At 40.6% G+C, this 18,464-nt stretch overlaps 1 protein-coding gene across 1 annotated transcript; it reads left to right on the top strand.

Moving 5' to 3' along the window:
• Positions 1–31: 31 nt before the first annotated feature.
• On the top strand, positions 32–18,411 carry RBBP4 (RB binding protein 4, chromatin remodeling factor). The gene is made up of 12 exons (XM_046660516.1): positions 32–189; positions 770–917; positions 4,483–4,628; positions 10,281–10,454; positions 10,800–10,915; positions 11,033–11,193; positions 11,296–11,422; positions 11,554–11,631; positions 12,880–12,956; positions 13,068–13,125; positions 13,215–13,325; positions 17,570–18,411. Exons 1-12 carry the CDS (start codon positions 174–176, stop codon positions 17,633–17,635), a joined length of 1,278 nt encoding a protein of 425 aa, XP_046516472.1. The 5' UTR covers positions 32–173; the 3' UTR covers positions 17,636–18,411.
• Positions 18,412–18,464: the final 53 nt, after the last annotated feature.

Genomic DNA, 18,464 nt, shown 5'->3' with positions numbered 1-18,464 from the left:
TCGCTGTTCGGTGCGCTCCGATTGGCCGGTGTTGGCGCGAAGGTGCGCGAGTCGGCCTTCACGCAGGAGCGGCAGGAAACAATAGAGGCCGCGCGCGCAGAGCGAGCCCCCACAGCCTCCCCGCCCCTCCCGCAACGCTCGACCCCGGGATCGCTCCGGCTCGCCTGCCCGCCATGGCCGACAAGGAAGGTGAGGGTGCCAGGGCCGCCCCAGGACGGCGGGGGGTGCCGGGCTTGCGCCGCGGCCTCGACACGGCCTAACAGTGATGGCAGGCCCGACAGGGCTGAGTGCGGTCCCCACCATCGACGGCGTGAGGAGTCGCCGCCCCGCGGGCCGGGCTAACAGCGCGCCAGCTCCTCGGGAGCGGAGGCCCGTCGCCGCGGCGTGAAGCTGGCGGCGGGGCCCCGGCGGGGTTTGGTTCCTGCCCGCGCTCCCCTGTCGGTGCCCCCGCGTCTCCCGGGGCTGCCCGCCCCGCTGCCTCCCCCAAGGGCCGGTGCTCGGGCCTCCTCGCCGGGTCCGCACACTTGGCGCGCAGGGAGCGGGCTCCCGAGTCCCGGGCCGTCGCCCGAAGGGCTAACGGAGCGTCTGGCCCGGATGCCCGGAGCGGAGTTCCGGGCCCGCGAAGGTGGGGAGCGCGGCGTTGCCTCCGCCTCGAGGGGCTTGAGACAGATGCTGCCATTTCAGAATCGGGACCCGTGCTGGCAGCTTTGGATGGGTTCCCTCGGTTTCCATTCGTGTTCGCTAACTTCATTTGTTTTTAACTTTTTAGCAGCCTTTGATGACGCAGTGGAAGAACGTGTGATCAACGAAGAGTACAAAATATGGAAAAAGAACACCCCTTTTCTTTACGATTTGGTGATGACCCACGCCCTGGAGTGGCCCAGCCTGACTGCGCAGTGGCTTCCAGATGTGACCAGGTAACAGGAATCCCTGGAACGTTACTTTGTGGTGTCCTCAGTGTCGATTTCTCCTTGATTTTCCCTGTTTTCCTCTCGCCAGTCACCCGTCGAAGGCACGCGATCAAAACAACCTATTGGTGACGTTCTCTTCTAGGCGAAATGTGAAATTATTTTGTAATTAACCTGATAAGAGAAAGCTCGTTTGCTTTTTCTGATGCTGAATTGAGTAACCGTATTATAACTGTAGTCTGTCGGATAATAATGGAAACCGTGTCAGCTTTCACGAAGTGTAAGGGTGAATCCAGTTCTTTTGACAAAACGTGCGAATCTCGTTGGTAGTAGCTGGGTAACACACAGATGACTGTAGATGTGGTACCCGCCTTCAGGGAACACACGTCTAGTTGGAAAGGCAGATGTAGACTAGTGATTGTAGTTAGATGTGCTCAGAGCAGTTTTAGAGAGATGCTTAGACTCACACCTGAAAGGAGGGATGGTTTACGATTAAGGGGATTTACCTAGTGACAGGTCAGTCACGTGTATTTCTTACACACAGGTAGCTTATTTCTAATAGAAAATATTATCTAATTTACCTTGCGTTGTATTGAGGGTGTGCTAGGTGCCATGTATCAATTTAGATGTATAAATTTACATAAGACAGCTTCCCTGCCGTGACTTCGTGCGTATAACAATAAAAATAATTAGTCTAAGAGTGGCGCAGATAAAATAATCAGAGGAAACAAAAATTACCTCGACTTGGGATATCAGGAACGGCTTCCAGGAGGAACTGACCATGCACAGATGAAGGTGAGTTTGGATAATAGAAGTTTTAGCAAAACCAGTGTGCCTGTCGGAATAATGGATTTTTTAATTATAAAATTGCTTCACTGTTCAATTCAGATTAACATTTAAAAATTGTGTACTAAATAACTAAATTCCTTCAAAACTCAGATCTTTAGAAGTCAAGGTATTTGCAAAATATGGTTATTAGGCTATTCTTCAGCTCAACAAGTAACAGATTTTATTTATTTGTTTATTTATTTTTTTTGGCGAGGAAAATTAGCCCTGAGCTAACTGCTGCCAATCCTCCTCTCTTTGCTGAGGAAGACTGGCCCTGAGCTAACATCCGTGCCCATCTTCCTCTACTTTATATGTGGGACGTCTACCTCGGCATGGCATGCCAAGCAGTGCCATGTCAGCACCCGGGATCTGAATTAGCGAACCCTGGGCCGCCAAAGCGGAACGTGCGCACTTAACCGCTGCGCTGCTGGGCTGGCCCCAGTAATAGAAATTTCATATAAATTTTATTACTTCAAGAATGAGGCTGCTCCTTGCATAGTGGCATTTAAGAAAGAAGAAGAAATCTGTCCTAAGGGCGTTAAACAACCGCAATAAATACCTAGACGTAAGGTTGGAAGCTTCTTTATCACGACCAAGAGTTCCCGTCTTCAACTGATCGTCAGAATTACTTGAGTTCAGGATAAGTGGAGGGAGTCATTTCTGTCGGGAGTTCAGTGAGGGTTCAAACACTTTAGGAACCTGTGGCAGAGTCCTTGATGAGCAATGGTTGAATGGTGATTCCAGATTTACTGTAGTCACGTGCTAAATTATGTATATTGGACCAGTGGATCCCAGCTATTGGCCCAGATTATGTAGTGATTGGAAAGCAGTGGATTAGACTGAAGCCCCCAAGGCTGGAATCTGCGCTGTCATCTTCGTAGCTTTCTCCTTTAGCAGATCTGGGTAAATAAACCTTTCTGCGAGGTTTGACGTTAGTCAGATACCCTGCATTTTTTCTTTCCTTTTTTGGTATTCTCATGTAACAGTGTTAACTTTTTTGAGATGAGGATTACTTATAAACAAGCATCCCTAATGCCAAGTGTTTAGTTTTTTGTTTATTTGTGTGTTTTTTCATATCTTTTTTAAAAACTAAACACAATTGTATGTCTATGATACTCAGCTTCCCTCCCTCGCTTCCTTTGGTTCATTAAGCTTCTAAGCGCAGCCGTGTCCGATTTTCTGTTGACAGCCCACTTTTCTCCTTTCCTTTTTCTATGTAGGCTGTAGATGGCTGTTAAACCTCTCCCAAAAGGAATTCCTATTAGTGTCTCTAGATCCAACGTCTGAGCTCTGTCCTACTTTCACGTGCCTACTGGGTGTCTTTGGAGTATCTTCCTGGCTTCCCCAACATGACATGTTCCAAACTGAGTATATTCTTTCTTTTCATGGAGGTCCCACCCCAGCTTTCTCCCTATCATAGCTGACTTTGGTTTGACATTTCCTAGGTTTTTTCCTTTCGTCACTTGACAGTCCATTTATAAGCCCCAATGAATTCTACTTGTGTAGCATCACAATCAGCTAGAGAGATTGTGAAACAGATTGTCAAGCTCCTCAGGTGCCCACCCTTGAGTTTCTGATTCGGTGGATCTGGAATAGGTCTGAGAATATGCATTTCTAGTAAAACTTCCCAGGTGATGCTGACGCTATTGCTCCTGATACCACACGTTAAGAATCGCTGCTTTACACTGATAGATTAATCCATCTGAGATAACTCAAGTGATGCTATGTCCCTTAGAAATTTTCCATGGTCCTTTGTTGTCTACAGTATAGAGTCCAGAATACCTTAAGCTGGGATTCAGTATGCTAGAGTCTCATTTTAATCTGTTTTCTAGCCTTTTCTCCTGCTGTGTTTTCCCATATGCAATGTCAGATTTGGTCTTCAGTCCTCGTTCTATTACCTAGTAGTTGTGTGATCTTAGGCAAGTTGCTTAATTTTCCTAAACCTCAAGTACCTTCATCTTTAAACTGGAATAATGCTTCATAGCATTATTAGGGTCTTCAAATGATATGTTGACTTGTATTTTAGTTATTTTTCTATGTGACTGCCAAGTTGCCCCTGGTTTTTTGATGACAGGAATCACATCTTAATCTTGCACTTCTCTAGAATTTGGAGTAATGTGTCCATTGATTAAGCGCTGAGTAAATGTTTGAACAGTTAGTTTACCTGTGTTATTTCCTTTCCTTTCCTTTTTAGTGAAGTAAACCTAATGAAGTAACCTAAAGTATTAGTATACCTAACAATTGTTTCTTTCATTCCAATTCATTGTAAAAGAGTGAGTAATCCACATTTTATTACATTAGACTTTTTCCCTAAAACATAAATTTTTTGCATAGTCAAGAAATACTTAGAAAATTAAGTGCTATATAGTTCTCCTTATACTGTGCTCTGTGGAAGATTAATTAAAAGTAGAAAATGTGGGACCAGCCCCTGTGGCCTAACGATTAAGTTTGGCATGCTCCACTTCAACGGCCCAGCTTCAGATCCCAGGCACAGACCTGCACCACTCGTCTGTTACCAGCCATGCTGTGGTGGTGGCTCATGGAAAAAAAAAAAAAAAAAAAAAAAACGATTGGCAACAGGTGTTAGGGTGAATCTTCCTCAGCAAAAAGCAGAAAATGTGACTCTTAGTGACTTTCTCCTCAAAACCTGGTTGTAATAGTGCCTTTTGCATACATTTATATCACTGACTTTGTAGTCTTTCTTAGTGTTGCTAATTTGAATGGTGACCGTATATCTCTGTTACAGGCCAGAAGGGAAAGATTTCAGCATTCATCGACTTGTCTTGGGGACACACACGTCGGATGAACAAAACCACCTTGTGATAGCCAGTGTGCAGCTCCCTAATGATGATGCTCAGTTTGATGCTTCACACTACGACAGTGAGAAAGGAGGTAGGAATCTTAAAGGTGAAAGAAAGAATGATGTATGGGTTATGTCTTTGATATCTTTGAATTATCGTAAAAACGTTGTGTAGGTTAATAAAATAGTCTCTCGAGTTAGAAACAAGATTTTAAAGTTTGGAAAGCCTGAATTTGAATTATAGGTATTAGATGTCAGAAGACATACTTAACACATGCTTGGTTCTGTACCTTTTCTATAAACCTTTCTTTACTAAATTTGGTGGCGGGGAGTTTCTAAACTTGAAAGAAGCAAAGATCCACCATGTATTATTGCTGTGCTTGCAGGCATTCTCAAGATGGGACATGCTCCCCCTAAGGAAGTGAAAAGTGGTCCTTAGGGGGAGCGGGGTGTGTGTGACTACAGTCTTACTCTTTGAGTGTCTAAAGCACAGATACACACAGCATACATAGGCTCTCTGTGGGATTAAAATTTCGTCTGGGGGAGGGTCAGAAAAAATGTCTTACAAGGTTTCTTAGAGGGGCAATAATGAGAAAAAGATTGAGAAGCACTGGCTTAAATTACTCTTTCCAGGTTTCAAGTGGTAGAAATGACTTAACCATGACACTTGCTGTATATAAAAAAAAATTAAATGAACTGTTTAATTATGTCCTATTTTTACGAGGTAACCTAAGGGTTTGACTGTTCATGAAATACTTTATCCCTTTCAGAAGAGGTAGAAATGAGTGAATTTCATTTGTTGTTGTCCTTAAACTCAAGTTCTTAACAAGAGGTGGAAGATGAGCCTTCATTATTGAGATTTGTGCTCCAGAAAATGGTTGTTTAATGTTTATCTTAGATTTCTCCTGATTAGCGGAATCCATTCCTTTATCTAAGTTCTTGTGGGCTCCAGTTATTTGCCAAGATTGTAATGGGCAATCTTTTGATCATTCCATTTTTAGCTTAGGATGATGCAGAATGCAAAATAAGGTCTTAGGATAAAGGTCAGCAAACATGATTTTGTGTCGCTGACCCAAGTGTGTAACTATAGGATATGGTTACCGGAAAGTTATTCTCTGAGTAGGCATCAGTGATGGAGGAAAAAGAACGCGGAGCTTAAGTGTCAGAAGAGCTGGGCTTGAGACCCTGTTGTGCCGCTCACGAGCTGTCTGGTTTGGGGTAAATTATTTAGCCTCTGAGCCTCAGTTTCCTTTTAAGTGAAGATAAATTGTCTTTAAATAAGGTTTTTGGTTATTTAGGCACAAAGCAAATACTCTGATTGGTAATGTAATAAATTACTTTAAAAAATCAAAGCAAATATAAAACAACATGACCCCTCCCCATAAACCCATTCCCTATAGGTCACTATTAAATTGATAAATAGTTTTCTGAATGATTTATCCCATTTACTGAATCACTCATTCAGTAAATATGTTAAGTATTGTATGCCACACATTTTTTTTGGTACTGAAGACAAAGCATGGAATATGCTTTTTCAGCCAGACGTATCTTATATATCTTTCTGTGTAAGCATTTAGAGATCTGCCTCCTTTTGATGGCTATTTACTGTGCTGCAATTAACCATTCCTTATTTATTGACATTTAGGTGGTTTCCAATCTTTTGGCTACAAAACAGTTCGTGTACATACATCTTTCATAGTTTTGCTGTATAATAATTTCCTAAATGGGCTGATCAGAGGGCAAGAACATTTTCAAGTACAATTGACACTGCTAAGTTGCCCTTCAAAAAAGATTCACAATCCCACCAGCAGCAGATCTGTGTGTCTGTTTCTCCGTGCCCTCGCCAACATTGGACTTGATACTACAATCTTATTTTACTTTGCTTTTTAAGTTATTTGTGGTGTTGAACTTACGTTAAAATATTTGTCGGGCCAGCCCAGTGGCACAGCGGTTAAATGCGCATGTTCTGCTTCAGTGGCCCAGGGTTCGCTGGTTCGGATCCCAGATGCGGACATGGCACCACTTGCCACGCCATGCTGTGGTAGGCATCCCACATATAAAGTAGAGGAAGATGGGCGCGGATGTTAGCTCAGGGCCAGTCTTCCTCAGCAAAAAGAGGAGGATTGGCAGCAGTTAGCTCAGGGCTAATCTTCCTCAAAAAAAAAAAATATATATATATATATGTATGTCTTTTGTCTGCCTCTCCATTTAGCTGCCTATTTATGTGTTTTGCTCATTTTTTGTTTTGGGTTATCTCTTTCTGTATAAGTTATCCCCAACAAATAGGTTGCAGATGATTTTTTTCCCAGTTTATCTTATAATCTTAAATCTTATTTAGAAGCTGTAAATTTTTAATTGTCCAAGTGTCCTCTGATGTCCTTGAGATTTTGTGTCATTCTTTGAAAGGCCTTTATCATTTCAAGATTTAAAAATATTTAGCTGTTGTTTTCTCATATTTTTGTTTTGACCATTAAAGCTTTAATTTTCTGGTATTTGTTATGGTGTTAGGTATGGAATAGGAATCCAAGCTTTTTTCTAAGTGGTTAGCAGTTTTTTTTTTTTTAATACCATTTGCTGACTAATCCGTTTTCTCCACTGGTTTTTGAAATGGTATCTTTTAAATATATATTTAAAACTTTTTCTGGTGACCAAGTTGTTTGAGTGGCATCAAACCAGTTTGCTTTTATGTTCTGATAATACCTTTATCCCTCTTGCTAATGCTTAATAATAGAGGAATAATTAAAAATACCAGTAATATGTATGATATATTGTACAACTATATGTCATCCTGTTTAATCTTCACAAGGAAATTGATACTCAGAGGTGTTTTGTAACTTTCCCTAGGTTTACACAGTGTATCTCCCATTTCTTCCTCTTCCTTTTACCTCCCCCTCCCAAATATTCTTCAGATTACTGGGTAGGTTTGGTGCTTAAAAGGGGTAGGGGGGCCAGCCCAGTGGCACAGTGGTTAAGTGAGCACATTCCTCTTCGGCAGCCTGGGGTTCGCCAGTTCAGATCCCGGGTGTGGGCTTGGCACGCCATACTATGGCAGGCATCCCACGTATAAAGGAGAGGAAGATGGGCACAGATGTTAGCTCAGGACCAGTCTTCCTCAGCAAAAAGAGGAGGATTGGCAGCAGATGTTAGCTCAGGGCTAATCTTCCTCAAAAGTAAATAAATAAAAGGGGCACGGGGGTGCTCTCCATATAATCTCAACAGTGATGGAAGTAGATATATCCTGATGTCTCTCACTTTCTGGGGTGGTGGTTAGGTAGATGGCTTCCTAGTCTTTCCTTGCTCTCAGATAAAATGTCCTGAATTCTCAGATTGAGCCATTGATTGATTACCATCTACTTGACCTTCTACTTGGTTTGAGGTAATTGGTGGCAGACAGCTTCAAAAGATCATTGAACTTTCAAAGTAAGAGAACTAAACACTGGCTTAGACCTGTTTTGACATTTTAAAGGGTTTGTATGTTTAGATTAGATTCAGTCTAGCTGTAGTTATATTTCAAGCACTGAAAATAGATTAGATGTAAAATTTTACTTCAGACTCTGTTACCAAGATCTTCAAATAGCAACAAGTTTATTTTTAGCAACTTACATGGGGGAATGGTTTTATGTTTTTTTAAAAAAGCTATCTTTAGTCTTTTGTCTGAATTATAAATTATTAAATCGTGATGAAATAATTGAATGTCTGGCTCAAGATGTTAGAACTTATTCTTAGTTCCAAAATGTGTATGAGCTCAAACGGTGGCTCGGTAGAAATTGGAATGCTGGTTACTTAGTTTATGGAGGGAATGCTGGTTGGGAGGGACATGATGGTGCCTTCTGGGGGGCTGGAAATGTTCTATATTTTGATCTGGGTGGTGATTTCCCCTGGTGTATACATATGTAAAAATTCATCAAGCTGGATACTTTTACTGTTTTGTTATACCTCAGTTTTTAAATAGTGTTTAAATGGAGAGAAGCAAGCAAAATAGAAATATGGTTGGACCTTGGTAGTCATTCACCTTATGGTACATTGATACCTCAATCTTTCCTACTTCAGATTTGGCCTTTTGAATGTCAGCTTCTGAACCTTTAATTATTTTTTCCATAAATAAATACTCATCTTCATAAAAACTCAGTTGTGAATTCTGTAAGCTGACTTCTTATTACTGTACTTTATCTGCAGTTAAGGAGTGTATGCTTTAGTAGATACTCAATACCGAAATAACCCACATTATGTAATGATTACCCCCTGTCTGTGGGCTCCATGCCGGCTGCTGCGCTTCCCTTGTTATTGGTGTCTCATTTCTGGCAGTTAGGTTTTTTTGTCATAAGTCATCTATAGTTGTGTGCTTCTCTCCCTGTGCTTGGACCAAAAGTTCCTTGAGATCACGTATCATATTGTGCCTTCTTTTTTTACATTGTAGATGCTCATGGTCTAGAGTTCTGGAAGAAATTCCTTTAATGTGGGTTGTTTGGGGGTTTTTTCCTCCTTTAGAGACTATTTTGAACTTTTTATTTTTAGGTTTTTAGCCTGTTTAAAACATTTGCTTTTCAACTTATAAAAGTTATTTTGAAGTTGAAAGTTATCTAATATGCCAGCCATATTACCCATCTACATCCTTGCTTTTAGAAAAGATTTTTGTCCTTCGAAGTGTAACCCTTGTATAACAATGCCTTTGACAGCATTTTCGTTTACAAGTTACTCTCACAACTTTGCTTTATGGATAAGGTATTTGAGGCTCAGAGAAATGGAACGCCTTCCCCAAATCACCAAGACAATAAGTGGCAGAGTCAGTTAGGTCAAGGCTCTTACTTAGGTACCTTATCATGCTACCTTCTATAGTGTTGGACTAATTATTAACTACCTTTGTTTATACATTGCTCTGCCAAGATGGACATAATCACAAATTATATTATACATTTTATAATGGTACTTGGGAGAACCCTCTGAGTGCATACAGTAGTCAAATGTGAATAAGAAAATGTTTTTGTCTAGTCCTTGCCTACCTGGTTTATTTCAACCAAGGCCTGTGGTTGGCAAGTGTAAGTGAGAGGTCAGGAAAATGGAACTAGCTGTTGTAGCTCTGTTTTTCCTCACCTGACTAAGAGAAATGGTGTAGGGAGAAGAATGGGTGTGGTGGTATTTTGGAGAGGTCATTCCAAACTAGAGCTTCAAATAAATGGTGGAAGAGGGACTGGTTAGTACCTAGCACGCTGTGTACTTAATATTCATTAAGATAGTAACTTAGGTTTAATTTATTCAGCACACTTTTTTGTTACTTTAAATGAGGTTTGAAAACTGCCTATTGAGAACCTACTTTTGAAGTGGAGTTGGTCATGTTCCTTACTTTTAGGTAGTGATATAATACTTCTTATTAGCTATGTAACTACCTAGAGTCATTGTAGGTATAGCTGAAAGTGAACTCCCTGGGAGTCAGAAAGATAGGGATTCAGTTTAGGTTCTGCTGTAGTTGTGTCACCATGAACAAATTAATGTAGGTACTCTGAGCTTTGGTTTCCAGTGTAAAGTTTTTGGAGGAGATAACCGTCTTCCCTCCTATGTAGGGTTGTGGTAAGAATCAAATGAAATAAGGGGTATGAAAGCACTTTATAGTGCTAACAAATGTCTAGATTACTTGTAGTATTATACCAGTTCACCGATAAAAAGCCTTGCCTGGGTCATACGTTTGAGTGACATATAGAGAGAGTAGCTCTTGCTTTGTCCTCATTTGCAATTTATCTTATTTACAGAATTTGGAGGTTTTGGCTCCGTTAGTGGAAAAATTGAAATAGAAATCAAGATCAACCATGAAGGAGAAGTAAACAGGGCACGTTATATGCCCCAGAACCCTTGCATCATTGCAACAAAGACTCCGTCCAGTGACGTTCTTGTTTTTGACTATACGAAACATCCTTCTAAACCAGGTACCTGCCCTCTTCAATTCAAATACAAATAATGAGTCACTATGGGAATACATTGTTCCACTCAGTCCGAGTTTAGCTGCTTGTTAGTTTTTTGTATAATTTAACATTTTATGATCTATATTGATATGTGTGGACATTCTTCCTTCATTCTTCCTTAAGTGGGGAAAAATGCTTCTTTACATAGAACAGAATGATGGTGCAGCTTAACCATTACATATTTGGTCATAATGGGTCTGTATTGCTAGATATTCAGAGCTTTAGACTTCCTGATCAAAATTCCTTTATGCTTAGTAGTCTCAAAGAGGCAGTGAACTGGATAGTCTTGATGTGTCTGGTACTTTGCAGACCCTTCTGGAGAGTGCAATCCAGACTTGCGTCTCCGAGGACATCAGAAGGAAGGCTATGGGCTTTCTTGGAACCCAAACCTCAGTGGGCACTTACTTAGTGCTTCAGATGACCACGTGCGTATCCTTCCCACTTTGAAGCAAAACTGGCCTGGTTATCAGTTGGTTTCTTTTCTAGGGTGTGTGGGGGAGTGAGAATCTTCCTTTTATATAATAGTTAATTTTACATTTAAGACCATCTGCCTATGGGACATCAGTGCCGTTCCAAAGGAAGGAAAAGTTGTGGATGCGAAGACCATCTTTACAGGGCATACAGCAGTAGTAGAAGATGTTTCCTGGCATCTGCTCCATGAGTCTCTGTTTGGGTCAGTTGCTGATGATCAGAAACTTATGATGTGAGTAGAATCCATTTTTTAATTTTTTTCTCCATATATTATCTGATTTATATTTAGTTGCTCCTTTCAAGCTTTTTTCCTCTTTTTCTTTTTTTCCTGAAGCTGGGATACTCGTTCAAACAATACTTCCAAACCAAGCCACTCAGTTGATGCTCACACAGCTGAAGTGAACTGCCTTTCTTTCAATCCTTATAGTGAGTTTATTCTTGCCACAGGATCAGCTGACAAGGTCTGTTTGATTTATTTTAAGAGAAAACAGTGAATTTCTCTGGCTTCTTTTGAATGCAGAGATCTTTTAGTTATGGGTGTTTTCTTCTGATTAAAAAAATTGATTGCTCTTGCTTTCCTTTTTGTACATAGACTGTTGCCTTGTGGGATCTGAGAAATCTGAAACTGAAGTTGCATTCCTTTGAATCACATAAGGATGAAATATTCCAGGTAAGAAATTAATGCTGCTGTTTTGTTTTTTTTTTTTTAAAGGAAAGCCTGGATGTGTGAGTGGGCACATTTGTGCTTTATCTTATTACTATAAATAATGGAAATCTTCTGTATGCGTATGCTAATCTCTCTAGGAATTGGGATTACTTTTTCTGCGTTATTTCTTTACTTTCTCAAAATGGTCATTGGCTGCTTACATTCTTAAGGTATTAAGAAAACCAGTGCCTGATTATTTTATCAGCCTTGTTCCTGCCACTTGTCTCTTCCTTCATCCTTTATAACTTGCCATGTCTGTTGATTTCACAGTTCATGCCTCAAGTACTGGCTCCATGTTTTCTGCTTGATCAGTTTAAGTTCCTTTCTTAACATACAAAGCCCTCAGACTCAATTCAGGAAGTAATTGTTATACTGTGTTCAAAGCTCATTGTTAGGGCACTATGAGGAATACATTATAGTCTTTGCTATCGAAGTGCCTAAAATTTTATAGCAAGGAAAGGCCCATTTAGAAACAGTATAATAAAAAATTGTTTTGTCAAGTGTTAAGAACCTAAGGGTAGTCAAAATTTTTGTGTATGAATGTGGCATTTGAACTGGGCTCTTGAGCCATACTCATATGCATTTAGTTTTTTAACCTCATTTTCTACTCTTCACCCTACTCCAACAAACATTTTGTTTTCACTCTATCTTTGTCCTTTCTTGTAATGGTGTTCTTGCCTGGAGGGTATCCAGATTCTTCCCTAAATACTGGTCGCTAATGCTCGCTTATCTGTACTGTGAAGCTAGGACTTTCTTACCAAACAGTGTAACAGTATGTGACTGTTGCATGTGTAGAGGTAACTTTTATAAAATCATTGTTGGCAGGAGTCATTTTTAATCAGTCTTACGTGTGATACTGAATTCATAATAAGTACTTGGGAAAATAATTTGTGTGTGTTTGTGTTCTGTACTTCACTTCTTAGGTCAGAATTGGATAACATTTGCCCAGAGGCCAGAATTAGACAGTAAGAACAGATAAGATGAGATCCCAAAGATACAAGATGCACTAGAGCAAGAGCTGATAGCCCAGGTCTAGTCGGGGGTTATTTCCATACAGGGAATTATCTTACTTAGCTGTCAGTTTTAATTACGTCTGAAATACTTTTTCTTCCCATTTATTTACAAATTTTTTAAATTACATACAATTTTAGGTATTTTTTCTCCTCAGTTTTCTAATTTATGGCTTTCTGTTTCCTTCATTCTTATGTGTAGGTTCAGTGGTCACCTCACAATGAGACGATTTTGGCTTCCAGTGGTACTGATCGCAGGCTGAATGTCTGGGATTTAAGGTAAGTCTTGTATTAGTTACTCTTTGTGGAGTTATTTTGTTTATTTTTACTTTCCAAAATTAGTTACTCAGCATAACTCTGTTTTAACTTTTAAAAATCTTCTTGTGCTAGTAAAATTGGAGAGGAACAGTCCCCAGAAGATGCAGAAGATGGGCCACCAGAGTTGTTGGTAAGTTACAAACGCTGAGCAGTATTGAAATAGCCTGTAACTTATTGTCCTCTGTCTGCTTTTCATATCTTTGTTTTCCTCTCTTTCAGTTTATTCATGGTGGTCACACTGCCAAGATATCTGATTTCTCCTGGAATCCCAATGAACCTTGGGTGATTTGTTCTGTATCAGAAGACAATATCATGCAGGTGTGGCAAATGGTAAGTGTTTAGTCAATTTGGGGGAGATTAGATAAATGAGATGTAGTATCATTTCATATTTATATACTTCATGAATGCAATTGGCATCCCTGTTCTGTTTATTCCCAAGTGTGCCTTTAGTACTTGTCTGCACGTTATCATTTTCAACTGCCTGCTTTTTATCTGGTTGTCCCCCTGGTATCTCAAACTCAACAAAATCAAACTTTTCTTCTTTTCCCCGTCTCTTTACTCCCCTTTCCTCCTGCCTTTCCTGTTTTCTATATTGCTCCAGTGTTTTCCCAGCTCGCTAGATTTGAAAACTCAAGATTTCTCCTCCATTGTCTACTCGCCTCTAGGTCTAGTTTGAGTATCAGATTTTGTGTTGTCTATCTCATTTCTCCAGTCTGTACTCATCTTACAAATACAAACGTACATACCCAACTTTCTTTTTCTGCTCTACTCTCTCATTTTCTGGTCAGGTTCTCATTACCACTTGCTGGACTGTTGAAATAGCCTCCTCACTGTTCCCTTGCCTCCTGTTTTTCCCTCTTTGCTGGCAGTTGAATCTTTAGGAATGGTCATTCCCTTGAAATGACTTGTGAACATGCCTGGTACAATTCCTGCCACAATGTCACAGTATTGAATACTACCATTTCTCCATGAAACTTTACTAGACTTTAGAAACATTCCCTGCCTTTTTAGTACTCCAATTGGAGGTGATTGCCCTTTTTTGAATTTTCATAGCTTTTGGAATTTAATAAAAATAATGTCTAATATAGAGCAATATAAGAAACTGTCACTGTGTAGAGATGGATGGTGGTGATAGTTGCACACAAGGTCAGTGGACTCAATGCCACTGAACTGTACACTTAAAAGTGGTTCAGGTGGTCAGTTTTATGTTGTGTGTATTTTAACACAATTTTAAAAAAATAATTGCATAACTTTTGAATGCTGGTAGCCTGATAAATGAAAAAGAATTCAAAAGAAACTTGTGGTGTCTCAGGGTAGATCTAGAGCCAGGAATAAGCTCCAGGGGAAAGTTTGGCTCAACATGAAGGAAAACGTTTTAATAATCAGAACTTTCTTACAGAATGGCACTATTAAAGGTAAAATGAGCATATTTGTGGGTGGTTTTTTTTTTTTTTTTTGAGGAAAATTAGCTCTGAGCTAATTGCTGCCAATCCTCCTCTTTTTGCTGAGGAAGACTGGCCCTGAGCTAACATCTGTGCCCATCTTCCTCTACTTTATATGTGGGACGCCTGCCACAGCATGGCTTGCCAAGTGGTGCCATGTCTGCACCTGGGATCCGAACTGGGGAACTGCGGGCCGCCGACGTGGAACGTGTGCACTTAACCGCTGCGCCAGCGGGCTTAACAGATTACATACTACATCCATACTTTGGAAAATTTGGATAAAAAGAAGTACACTTAGTTTTATTAAGTAGGGAGAAAACATTGCAGAACAGCGTGATTGAATCCTTCATATTAAAATTATGTGTATCTAATCTTGTGTTTAATTATGTCTATCTAGAAGGCTGTTTGCCAAAATGTGGTTGGTACATTAAGGGGTTCTTGACTTCTTCTTTATACCTTTCTGTATTGTAATTTTTTATAATAAGGGTGTGTTACATATGTAAACAGAAAATCCACCTCACCCTTTTCTCCTTGTGATATACCCATACAAAATTAATATAAAAAGTTAAGAATTCTGACAGAAAAGTGAAATAGGCTGCCTTGGATAGCCTGTCAGTTAAAGGTATTTTAGTAGTTGGCCATGGGAATGTTGTAGGAGGTTGAACTATACCACTTTCAAGGCCATTACCTCCAGGCCAGGTGGTTATTTTACTCAATTTTTTAAGAATTATTATGGTATAAGAAAAAGTAAATATTTGGTCTTTGTCCGGATTCCTGCCAGAGTTCCTAAAACCATTGGGATTTTCAATAGGAGTCTCTATTGCTATTTATAAGGAGCCCCTTGTGGTCACACCAGAGTTTTAGGCTGAGGGAGGTGACTTAAGGGACCTCTGTACAGGCTCAGGGTGGGACTAGTCTCCAGAAAGACCAAACGCTTGATTAGAGAGTTGGGATTTTCAGTCCCACTCACCACAGGCATAGGTTTGGGGTGGGATTGAGCTCTACAAAAACTCTTGGAGGGGCCAGCCCCGTGGCTGAGTAATTAAGTTCGCACACTCCAGCTGCCCAGGGTTTCGCTGGTTCGGATCCTGGGCGTGGACGTGGCACCGCTCATCAGACCATGCTGAGGCGGCGTCCCACATAGCACAACCAGAGGCGCTCACAACGAGAATATACAACTGTGTACTGGGGGCCTTTGGGGAGAAGAAGAAGGGGGGAAGAAAAGGAAGATGGGCAACGCTTGTTAGCTCAAGTGCCAGTCTTCTCCCCCCTGCCCCAGCTTTTTCTCCCCAAATCTTCCCAGTACATAGTTATATATTTCAGTTGTGGGTCCTTCTAGTTGTGGCATGTGGGACGCTGCCTCAGTGTGGCCTGATGAGCGGTGCCATATCCACACCTAGAGTCCGAACCAGCGAAAACCCTGGGCTGCCAAACCAGAGTGCGCAAACTTAGCCATTCAGCCACGGTGCCATCCCCTCAGGTGCCAATCTTTAAAAAAAAAAAAAAACTCTTGAAAAAGCTCTTGATTTGATGAGCCTCCATCATGTATCAGTGCTACACAGAGAGGGTATGGAAGCTCTGTGCTCCCTCCCCACCTTGCCTTATACATCTCTTCCATTTGGCTGTTCCTGAGTTGTAGTCTTTATAATAAACCAGTAATAGTAAGTAAAGCAGTTTCCTGAGTTCTGTGAGTCATCCCAGCAAATTATCAAACCTGAGCGGGGCTTGTGGAAACCCTCAAATTGATAGCCAAGTTGGACAGAAGTGTGCAGGTATCTTGGGCACTCAGGGTTTGACACTGATCTCTAAAAGTGAGGACAGTCTTATGAGACTGAACCCTTAGTCACAGCCCTTAGACCTATGAGGTCTGATGCTGCCTCTGGGTAGTTAGTGTCAGAACTGAATTGTTAGGCACCCAGTTGGTGGCAGGGAGAAACATACATCTATTGTCAGAAAATACCACACATTTGTATACATCCATTATCCCTGCAGTCAGATCACAGACTCTTTGAAGACAAGACTATCCTGTCCTCTGCAGCACCAGCCTAGCGATTTGTGCATCGTAGATGCTAAGAACAGTAAATTTTGCCCAAATAAAAGTGATTTCTGTGTTGAAGATTATGCCTTGGGAGACAGGTATTTCATCAAGTGATAGGAGTAGAGTTTATTTTAATGCAAGAGGAATTTTCCTTTAAAAATTATTATAGGGGCCGGCCCAGCAGTGCAGCAGTTAAGTGCACACGTTCCACCTCGGCAGCCCGGGGTTCGCTGGTTCAGATCCCAGGTACGGACATGGCACCACTTGGCAAGCCATGCTGGGTGGTAGGCATCCCACATATAAAGTAGAGGAAGATGGGCATGGATGTTAGCTCAGGGCCAGTCTTCCTCAGCAAAAAGAGGAGGATTGGCAGCAGATGTTAGCTCAAGGCTAATCTTCCTCAAAAAAAATATAATAAATTGAGATTTGGAACATGCAATTTTGAGGGGATTCTCTCTCTTTTTAAATGCACAATTCAGTGATTTTTAATATACTCACAGAATTGTGCACCTATCAACACAGTTACCCCAAAAAGAAACTGCATACCCATTAGCCACCACTCCCCATTTTCCTCCAGTCCACCCAGCAGTAGGCAGCCACCAATCTACTTTCTCTATGGGTTTGCCTATTCTGCACATTTAATATAAATGAAATCATACAATATGTAACTACGTTTTTTTATTGCCAAACAATATAGTATTATATGGATGTATCATTTTATTTATCCATTCATCAGTTGATGGATATTTGTGTTTTTACTTTTTGACTATTATGAATAATGTCTTGTTAAAGAACTCAAGAAGGTTGATTATCAAGACAAACAGTAACCATACTTAGTTCTGTGGGAATGTCCTCCCCCAGGGAGCTTGGCCTGTGGGCCAGCTGCCCGCTTTTATTGGAGCACAGCCATACCCATTCATTTGCAGATTGTCTGTGGCTGCTTTCATCCGACAACTGCAGAGCTGAATAGTTGCAGCAGAGACTGTATGGCCCACAGTCTGCCTCTCTGGCCTCATCTGTTTGAAACCTTCACTTCCAGAAGTAGCCTTTATGTTTACTAAATACTCTTTTCTCTTTTTCTTGTTTTTGGGCAGGCAGAGAATATTTATAATGATGAAGACCCTGAAGGAAGCGTGGATCCAGAAGGACAAGGGTCCTAGATATGTCTGCACTTCTTGTGATTTTAGACTCCCCTTTTTTTCCTCTCAACCCTGAGATTGATATAACACTGGTTTTGAGACACAGACTTTGTTTGGCTACCCCTCTCTGATAGGTACCCTCAACAATGCTATTAGCCCAAACAGAGGGTGTTTTCTAAATATTAACTGGGGGAATTGATTCAACAAAGCCACAGACTTATATTTAAATTTTCTTCAGGAATTTTCTAGTAACAAACGTTTAAAGTAGCCCCAGAAAGGGGAACACTGTGTGTGGTTATTTTTCTTCTTAATGCTATATCCCCAAGTTTTTCAGACTCATTTAAGTAAAGGCTAGGGTGAGTAAGGAATATTGCCAAGTGAGGTAGGTGTCTGAGCCATGAAATATAAATACTGCAAGGTGTTGTTTTTATTCAGGAAATAGGGGAGATTCAAGTCATACAAATTCCTACTCTAAAATCTTCACACCTGACTTTCCAGGATGCACATTTTCCTATGTAGACCTCTCAGTTTCTCCAATTAAGTCAAAACTACGTGTTCCTCTTTCCCCATATATTTTTGCTTGTTAGTGTATTTCTTGAGCTGTTTTCATATTATTTCTTTCCTTTCTGTGAAATGGTTTTTTTAAAAAAAAAACTTGGGACCACCAAGTTGTAAAGATGTATGTTTTTACCTGACAGTTGTACCACAGGTAGACTGTCCAGTTAAGTTGAGAAGAGTGAATCAATAGCTTGTATTTGTTTTTAAAATTAAATTAATCCTGGATAAGAGTTGCTTTTTTTTTTTTAGGAGTTAGTCCTTGACCACTAGTTTGATACCATCTCTATTTTGG

Source organism: Equus quagga, chromosome 5 (genome assembly GCF_021613505.1).
Source record: "Equus quagga isolate Etosha38 chromosome 5, UCLA_HA_Equagga_1.0, whole genome shotgun sequence".
Classification (NCBI taxonomy): domain Eukaryota; kingdom Metazoa; phylum Chordata; class Mammalia; order Perissodactyla; family Equidae; genus Equus; species Equus quagga.
This window is presented reverse-complemented; position numbering and strand designations above follow the sequence as displayed.